Consider the following 10,772-nt stretch of genomic DNA (forward strand, 5'->3'; position numbering starts at 1 on the left):
ATAATAATAATAATAAATAATAATAATAATAATAATAATAATAATAATAATAATAATAATAATAATAATAATAATAACAATAAATACTCTCTAAACATCCCTTAGGGGACATTTTTCTTTAGGATCTATTCCAAGGGAAGACTGGAATAACCCAGGCGTCAGCCGCGGTACAGCGCCGCAAAGTGAGCAAAGGCTAGCTGACTTGTTCAAGGCCAAATAACGCGGCGGGTAGTCGAACTCGGTACCTTTCGGGTACGAAGCAAAGAGCCACGCTGTCCCACAAATCGCCGATACAATATTATTACAGGACAGAAGTAACGGGATTTCTTACAAGAGAAATCTCCAGTTGTTACGTCGCCTCGACAGAAAAACGAGAACTCCAGGTTTAAAAAAACAACAACTTTTCCATATGTCTCCCTTAAGTTCTCAACAAATATTAAGATTCAAAACCATTATAGTCTTAGAATTTAGATCGAGAAATAGACAAAAAGAAGTTAAAAGAAGGAAAAAAACAATGAGAAAAAGAACGATATAATAAACGAAACCCATAATATTTCTCCAACTTGATTTATTCATAAAACATTTTTTTAGAAAAAAAAAAGGAGGAAAAAAACAACAAAATCATATTCAATGTAGGTCTAAGTTTCACCTCTGAAAAAAAGTAAAAAAATCAACATTTTGATTAAGAAAAAAAAAGGAATAGAGTTCCCATTAACATTTCATAAATATTGCACAATCCAAAACACATTTGTGACCCATCGTCTCAAAATGGTATTGTGTTGAGTTGGACCAGCTGCCATTAAGTAATATAAAGTTGAAATGGCAATAAATTGTGTGAGATTTTAGTTTTGTTACTGAAAAAAAAAACCACCTACATCGATCGACCTAAATAAAACACATAAACTTAAGACAATTCTTGAGCATTTATATTTATATCCACTAAACGTGTTTAAGGCGCTTTACAAGGGGCCCATAGCTAGCAGCAACACTTAACATGTAGGACGAGGCATGACGATTGTTAGGCAATATTACAGTTTTTCCGGTATATACAACGCTGTTTACGACGAGGCACTCATTTTACACCTGAGTATGACGAGAGAATTTCCAAGATTTCATCTATGCGCAGCTCAGAGTGGGACTCGAACCCAGAAACTTTCGATCCAAAGACGGGTGTTATACCACAAGACCACATAACTCGGTTTTCATATTTTGGACTATAAATATCATTTTAGCACCAGTACCACAATGACATAGTACCGACTTTAGACGGTGGGTCACATTTTGATGATATGATGTGAAAAAATCAAACAATTTATAAGATTATGTCATGTTTGTCACACTGACATATTTCCAAATGAAATAATACCATCAGTCTACTTCTCTGGACAGACCCAGAGTAATGCTTGATAGATGATTAATCAATTCCCTATGCTATCATGATAATTTTAGAAACACAGGGTTTTTCAAATGTCAAATAATACCTTTTGGCCTATAAAACTCTTCACATCATGATAACATTATTTAGAAACACAGGGTTTTTAAATTTCCAAGTCTAATATCGCCAATATAACCATTCCCAGCATCATGACAAATTTAAGAAACAAAGAGCAGAATGATGTCAACTTCCTTCATTCTATTCTTTGTAAACAATCAGCTATATTTGTCCGAGCGGGCTTGAGGGTGTGTTACAAACCACACGTCTACTGGTTAAGGTGTAGGAAGGCCCAGCCTTAGTTTGGTTTAATTTATACTTGAGATAAAAAATAAATAATGGATAATGTTTTAATTTGTATTCATTTCCTATGTTGATCTATAGTGCGAATAGAGATTCTGAAAGCAAAATAAATGACAATTTGAAATTGAATGTAAGCTTCAATTTAATATACGAAAACAGATAAAATGGACGTTTCGGGTTTCCCCTTTCTCAACAAAACAGGATGAATGAAACACTACAGACCCGAAACGTCTATTTTATCTGTTTTCGTATATTTAATTGAAGCTTACATTCAATTTCACATTGTCATTTATTTCTTGGAGCTTTGAGTATCACCATTTTACATTGAAAACAAAATAGCAGGTTTTGTCATTGTGAATGTGGATATCACAAAAACATCGTTGAAAATGAGCGTTGACTGTTTGGTTTGCTATGCTAGTTTAATAATTGTTATCAGTTCTTGTTGGAAAACAGTCACTAATTATGGTTAAACACATTTTCCTATCATTTTAAACGCGTCAATTGCCAACTGATGATATTATGCAGTTCAGTGAAGAAAATTGCTCACTGATGAATTATGACTTGCACCACAGATAGTTTATTTAGCACAAAATTAGTAGCCTATATTATGCATCGTTTAACTCTCACACTATTTTATGAAAAAAATAGATAGCGAAAATCAACACGATAACCAACAGTGTGACGTCAACTTCATTGTATCATACTTAAATAATAATAAACTTAAATTGCCGGTGGTGATAACTTATCATAGATTTGGCTGGCAAAAAAATAAGCAAGCACAATTGGATTCAATAGTCTGATGTCACATCCGTCCAGTAACCAGAAGCTTGGTTCTACACAAAGAAAATCGGTACTTTTTATTCTTCATGCTGGCTAGAACTTTTTCACATGTCATGCGATCAGAATGTATAAAAGTCAAAACATGATCAGATTTATCATGTTTTTCTCCTCTAGATACACTTTTATGCTCGTCGGAGAAGTATTTCATAACGGGGGTGAAGGAAATAATGGCGTCCGCCATTGTTCTTATAGTTTAGAACCAGTTGCTATGCGTCATTACAAGGGAAGTTACGTCATGACTGTTGAACCGTATTAAACGTTGACCGCAGGTTATTTAATCGAACATCCAACTCAACAATCACTTTAGTCGGTGGATGAAGAAGAGGCAGCATGCTATAATATTGGATGAGCTGAGTATCGAGTATTGTTTTTAAGCTTGACGACAATGAAACCATTCTGATAGATTTCACGACTCAGGCGAGTCAACGGTCGAATTAACGATGGAGGATGCTGTGTCTCCTGTCGCAGGTTCAAAAGTCGATGATTTCACAGCTCGGGGATCTTCGGGGGTCCATATTTTGGCGACCATCTTTTTCTTCGGTCCTAGTGTTGGGTGTCTCACGTTGCACCAGGATAGTGAATGGCCTGTAAGAGGCGGGGGGTAGCCAAAGTTGTCGTACTCATCGTTGACACCTGTGAGATAGAAAGAAACATAATTTAGCAAACATTGGCTGTGATTATATTATTATCATTTCAAAAGGCAACACCTAGCTGGCAAAATATTGATATCATGTGTGTGTTTGACTGTTGTTACACATGTTTGATCTCTCTCAAAGACATCATGTCAATGTAGCCTTAAGTTATATAACACTTGGCAAAAGGAGAAAAGAAACCCCCCCCCCCCCCCAAAAAAAAAACCCCAAAAAAATAAACAAAAAAACAAAAAAAAAACAAAAAAAGAACAGCAAAAAAACAAAAACAACAACAACAAAAATAAACAACCCAAAAAAAAACAAACAATAATTTCGTTCCGTGTTTATATTTTTATTCACGATTTTATTTTATTTCTTTTCATTTCATTTATTTATCTATTTCATCATTTATTTATTTATTTTAATTAATTTATTTATAAAACGGTTCATGTCGCTCTAACCGAGTTTTATGAAATTTAGAAGGGTGAGGGTTTGGGAAGGAATTATAATTGTAAAGCCTGATCGAAATATTGAGGATATACTTGAGGGCCCAAAGAAAAGGGCACTTGAAATCTAAATGAGGTAATTGGATAACGTTAACAGGGAATTGTTCCCCCCCCCCCCCCCCCCCCCCCAAAAAAAAAAAATAAAAAAAATTCACATTTTACTTCCTCCCCCGCGTTCAATCGTTTCCCCTACCTCCCGATTTTCTCTTCTGTGTGTGTAGTGTGTTTATGCATAATATGTGTGTGTGTGAGAGAGAGAGAGAGAGAGAGAGAGAGAGAGAGAGAGAGAGAGAGATAGAGAGTGTGTGTGTGTGTGTGAGGGGGGGGGGGGGGGGGGGAGAAAGAGATGGAGAGAGAATTTGGGGTAGATAGATATACTGATGGATTTGAGAGATCGATATAATATACGAGTAGATAGATAAATGGATAGATGGTATGAAAATAGATAGAAAAATAGATAGATAGATACATAGGTATGTAGATGGATAGATAGACACATAGATAGAAAGATAGATGGGTGGATAGGTAAATAGATAGATGAATAGATAGATAGATATATCGATAGAAAGAGAGAGGGAGAGATAGGTAAATACGATAGATGTATGAAAAGATAAATAGATAGATAGATAGATAGATAAATAGATAGATAGATAGATAGATAGATAGATAGATAGATAGATAGATAGATAGATAGATAGATAGAAAGATGAATCGATAGATAGGTAGACAGCATATTTGAGAAAGTTATTTCCTGACCATCTATCAAAATGGATAGATAGATGGATTCAATTTAGACTTTTCCCAAAATATTTATTTATGACGATGGTAACTAGTAGTTATTACTACCATTTCACGATCCTGATTTTGGGATAATTTCCAGATCCATGGGCTTCAAGATGTTTTAACAAGGTGGACATATTGGAAGGTCTAATAACCGAACATAGTTATGGTTTTGATTTAATATTGTTGTTTTTTAAAAATATTTTTTATTTATTTGTTTATTCTTTTTAATGGACAAAATTATATTATGCGTTGACTGAAGAGTATTGTCATTACAATAATGGGTCCATAATAATTTTTAAAACATTAGTTTAATAACATTTGAAGTAAAAAAAAGGGAAGATGAAAAAAAAATAATCATAGTGACATTATCAACATTTTGATTCATCGGATCATGAACGGAAATGGTTAATTATCACGACCAATTGGCACGTTCGTGTTGGATAGGTCCGGATAACAGGGGATGTTTTGTTTGTACACGAGATACGAATTACCTTCTTAACACGGCAAATCGGCGGACTCAAACGGCGTTTAGACGTCTTAACAGACGAAGACAACCCCCGAGGACAACAATGAATTCATATAATAGATATTTGCAAATATTTGATAAGCACACCACTTCTTTATAAGGGACGGTTTCCGATATCGGCTATCTCAGTCCCTGGCAAATCTTCGTGATTTTGATTTCGTTTCGTCTTTCAACAAAATTTATGTTTTTGTGTCTCCATGCACGATCATTATACAACAAAACGTGACTGGGGATGTTATAAGGATTGGTAGGGTGTTAGAAGACAAAAGAGATCTTCTTCTGGATAGACATTCATGGATACGTGACAGAAAAAAGATTATCACTTTCGGATACTTGAACAAAAGATTTCTTTTTATTTGTTCCCTTCACAGTGTCCATTCACTCTTTTGTCCAATCTGAGTCATATTCAGAATTTGTCTATTTTTATCTTTAAAAACTTACGTTTTAGCAATGTTTAACAATGAATTATTTTCATTGTTGCGAGTGTGCGGAAAAAAAACTTGAGCATTTATATAGCGAATATCTACTAAAATTGTTCAAAGCGCTTTACAGTAGGTCCCTAGTCAACATTAACATTCAATATTTAGGATGAGACATGACGCCATTAGGCGATATTACAATTATTTCCGACAGAGACAGTGTTGTTAAAGGTCGGGTACTTATTTTAGATCTGAGTACGCTGAGAGAATATGGATATAGAACCTTTTCCAAGGACTCAACAATACACCGCTCAGAGCGAGACTCGAATCCTGGACCTTCCAGTCCGAAGGCGGGTGTCATATCAGAAGACCACATAGCCGCACAAAATAAATGTTTAATAGTTGTCAGTTATTGACATAACATTAATCTCATCATTTGAGCTACAGAAACCTGAAGGCACAATATCTGGATTACGTCGACTGACTGACTGAAGAACCGTTTTGAGTAATCACTTGTTAGAGACACATCTTTTGTGAGAAAAGCGACTCTTTGGTTTCTCCATATGAAATGCTTTATCGTTTCATGTTTTATTCTTGTACATACAATTTGAGCTTTTACGCAGCGCACAGTATCTACTAAACGTGCTCAAAGCGCTTTACAATGGATCCCTGGTCAACACTTGACATCTAGGAAAAGACATGATTCCCTTAGGTGATATTACACTCCTTTTTTCCGACTAGACAACGATGTTAACGACCAGGTAGTCATTTTATACCCGAGTATGGTGAGAGAATGTGAGTAAAGAGTCTTGTCCAAAGACTTAACTATGCGCCGCTCGGAGCGAGATTCTGGTCAGAAGGCGAGTATCATACCACAAGAACACATAGCCGAACAAAGTAAATATTATTGATATCAAGATTTGCATAATATCAAAATCATCATTTGAGCAAAAAGAAATCTTAAGTCAATTCAAGATAAGGTCGAAAAAACAATTTTGAGCAATTACTCATGAGAGCCACACCTCTCTGGTTTCTCCCAATCAAATATTTTACGATGCCTTTTTTTTAAATTATTGTACATAGCATAGCAAGATATGGGGGTCCCGATAGCTCATTTGGTAGAGCACTCGTTTCATAAGCAAAGGGACCGATATTGATCCCAGATAAAGTCGAAGTTATTTTTCTGACCCCCTGTTTAACAGCAGAAATTGGGTAGCTGGGTCTGTTAGATCTGGTGGAAAGTACCAACGTAAGGTATTGTCCATTATATACAACAATGTTAAATAAATCTGACAATCGCGTTCGATTATCAGACAAGCTCATATGTACGAGACGAGTAAGTCTGAACTCATATTGGAGCCATTCCTCTTTGTAATTCAATTTGACATTAATCGTTATAAAATCGGTTTGCTTTGATAGTAAATGAAGAAGCTTCGTCATAATTATTTTAAAATGTTTTTAAGGTTGAGCTTCTTGAAATGGTATAAATGATTTGTTCTGAAGTAACTTATAATTCTAATACCTCAAATATGATCCTTTCCCTCAGAACGGCAGAGTTTTATTATTATTATTTTAAATTACACCCTTTCGCAACGGTATCATTAGATCAGACCTGTCAACTTCAAAATTTAAAAATTCGTCGTTCATTAATAGGAGATAAAAATAGTAGTCGCTATGTTTACCTATATTAGATCAATAATTTCCCCTCACAAGGATTGGATAACACTTCAAAATTGATAAATTATGCAGTCTGGCATCAACTTTAATTTTCAATAGGTTATTTAAAGACGTTCATGAACTTCTGTGATTTGAACCAAAATTTCGTAATTCTACGAATTTTTCGTAGTAGTAGGCAGGTCTGCATTATAGGATTCCATGAAGGAATATAGATATTCCATCGAACAGGATGTCTGATGTCAACAGGAATCACCCATGTTGTTCAAAGCCTTTTATGTCGAGTTTATTTTGATGCTATGAAGACGTGTAAAACATTTTTGATAATTAAAACAGCGATATGCACCAGGAATAGGACAGCGTGGTCCAGCGGTATGGTCTTTGCTTCGTACCAGAAAGGTACCGAGTTCCATTATCCGCCGCGTTGTGTTGCCTTGAGCAAGTCACCCCGCCCTAGCTCATTTTGCGGCGCTGACTGCGTCTGACGCTTGGGTTATTCCAGTCTTCCCTTGGAATAGACCATAATGACAAATTTCCCCTTGGGGATGAATAAAAATAAAGGGATTTTTATTTTTTCATTATATTTGTTGAGTTGTAAGCAATCAATCATTACTGCCCGCTTTAGGTATAAGATCTTATTGATTCCATATTTCGAACGCATTAAAGGACTATTACTAGCTACATCAATATCGTCACATAAAAATTAGCTCTTCAGAGCCACGAAGCTCATGAGACCCTAGTTCATCCCAGTTTCTGTTGGGTTAATTAAACAGTGAGCAATTGCTTGCTACCCCATGAATAGGACACCAGTAGATCGCAAAATACAATCGCAGGTAGTTGGACAGGACAGGGTTGGTTGCCAGAAAGAAAAAAAAAATAATGAACTATTCTCGAGTGATACCAGTCACTTTGCTCACGAGACGAGTGCTCTACCAACTGAGCTATCGCGACTCCTCCCCCCCCCCCCTCCCATATCTTCATATAATATTATCAAAAATCATACTTCGGAGCATGATTTTAATCCAACGCCACAAAACAAAAACTTATGTGGGACCTTTTTTGAGGTCGGATGATTTTGTTCCTGCTCCCATCATTATCTCACTCGATATTGGCAAAGGTTAACTCGGCGATCATCAGAAATTGGTGATTGGGTAGCTGGATCACATTAATCAAGCTGGATGTACTATGCGTTAAACCAACGGCTTATCCAAAAGAGTTAAAAGCAATGTTATTGTCCGTCTAAGCTATTGAAAACCGGGATAAACTTGGCCTCTACGTCTCAAACGACATTACAGAACACATACTCCATCTTTATCGTCACATAAAACGTAATTCTTCAGAGCCACGAGGTCCGTGCGGCTGAAAGTAAGACCGGCTTCTGAATATTTAAACAATATCCAATTGCTTGCTTTCCTTTTGATAGGACGATAGTCTATCCCACAGTACTTTCTCTGAGAACTAACAAACCCAAATACCCACGTATTGCCATTGGGACAGGCTTGTGAGAAAAATAAAAATATTGACTGTACCCGAGAGTGATACCGGTCTCTTTGCTTTAGAGACGTGTGCGCTACCAACTGAGCTAATTTTATCAAAATTCACCCTGTGAAGCCCGATCGTGAGTGACCGACCAGTCTTTTAAATCCAACGCTACAACTACTAAAGCGACAACTGATGTGAGAAACAGCCCGAGGTTTTTGAAGTCCCGATAATTTTGTCCCCGCTGCCATCATTATCTCACTCTTTATTAGCAGGCTTTGATTCCTCGTTCCGGGTGGTAAATGGAGAGAACAGAACAATAAGGAGAGTGCATCGGCCCACTGTTCTTTCTAGAACTTACTTCAGGGCACGGCCTTTTGTTACTATAATTTTGAGGTCGATTAATGGGTGTGCAAAGTATTCTTCCCCTCCTAGCATTTTGCGATTCATTAAATTTAAAAATAACAAAATTGCTGACGACTTAATGTTATAGAATGCATGACAATGGTTTTGACAACTAATATTTCATAAATCTACTAAAAAAAAGAAAAAAAAGAGAGATAAAATTGAAGACCAACAGTTTAAAAGTTGAAGAAAAAAAAAATAGATTCGAGACAGATAGATAGATAGATAGATAGATAGATAGATAGATAGATAGATAGATAGATAGATAGATAGATAGATAGATAGATAGATAGATAGATAGCTAGATAGATAGATAGATAAATAGACAGATCGATAGATGGATTGACAGATAGATAGATGGATGAATAAAATAATGAAGATAAACATGTTAAAGAATACCTTCTATATCTTCTAAAGGGATAACAAAGATAATATATGCTTCCAATGCCTTATACATGACATGAGATTGAAACAAGCTTAATAAATCATATTTGTTTTTGATTATGACAAACAATAATCATATTAATTTTTATCATGACGAATTATAATCTTTGTCGATCGATTTCTTAAATTGGTCAATAGAACAAACGTTTATTTTTTTTTTCAAATCCAATACTATTCTCAAAGTTAACTATACTATGAACTAATGAATTTTGCCTAGATAAATTTAGTTTTGAGTTTTGCAACTGGAAAAATAAATTTTGAATTCATGACCTCTTGTAAGAGTAACATGAGAGAATGTATATAATAAAATGACTGTCGGATCCACATCGTACAGAAAATGAATAATTTTATATAGATGAAATAAATCCCAACTACATTATTTTAAACTCGGGAGATCTCAAGTTGTTAATCTTTTCTCGTATGCCATGAATTCCAACCCAAGGAGCAAATATGTCGCTCGCCTTTGCACATTTTCAATACTTATTGATTTTTCTTTAATGTATCATATTATTATTATTATTATTATTATTATTATTATTATTATTATTATTATTATTATTATTATTATTATTGTTATCAATCGTATTACTATTATTATTATTATTAATATTATAATAATTATTATTATTATTATTATTATCATCATCATCATCATTATTATTATTGTTATCAATATTATTATTGTTATCAATATTATTATTGTTATCAATATTATTATTATTATTATTATTATTATTATTATTATTATTATTATTATTATTATTATTATTATTATTATTATATTATTATTATTATCATTATTATTATTATTATTGTTTTTTTAAGTATTATTATTATTACTATTATTATTATTATTATTATTATTATTATTATTATTATTATTATTATTATTATTATTTATTATTATTAATATTATTATTATTATTATTATTATTATTATTATTATTATTATTATTATTATTATTGTCATTATTATTATTGTTATCAATATTATTATTATTATTATTATTATTATTATTATTATTATTATTATTATTATTATTATTATTATTATTATTATTATTATTATTGTTATTGTAATTATTATTATTATTATTATTATTATTATTATTATTATTATTATTATTATTATTATTACCTGTATAACAATATTGTATGATGATTAGGTAGCTGGGTATATTTTATATCGAGGAAAGTACTTTGTGATAGTATAGCGTCCTATCAAACGGGTAACAAGCAATTGCTATTGTCCGTTTTACGCTATAGAAACCGGGATAAACTCCAGCTCCATGGACTAGTTTAGAATAATAATATCGATATGCGAAACAT

At 33.6% G+C, this 10,772-nt stretch overlaps 1 protein-coding gene across 1 annotated transcript in view; it reads right to left on the reverse strand.

The window, feature by feature from the left end:
- Positions 1–423: 423 nt before the first annotated feature.
- LOC144965753 (uncharacterized) overlaps positions 424–10,772 on the reverse strand; it is a 17,021-nt gene continuing 6,672 nt past the window's right edge. Inside the window, exon 3 of the mRNA XM_078901410.1 lies at positions 424–3,208. Coding sequence (XP_078757536.1) covers positions 2,982–3,208 — 227 coding nt within the window. The 3' untranslated portion in view covers positions 424–2,981. The remainder of the gene's footprint in view (positions 3,209–10,772) is intronic.

The sequence above is a fragment of the Berghia stephanieae genome, chromosome 2 (assembly GCF_034508935.2).
Source record: "Berghia stephanieae isolate SIO BIC M18660-M18661 chromosome 2, UCSD_Bste_1.3, whole genome shotgun sequence".
Classification (NCBI taxonomy): Eukaryota; Metazoa; Mollusca; class Gastropoda; order Nudibranchia; family Aeolidiidae; genus Berghia; species Berghia stephanieae.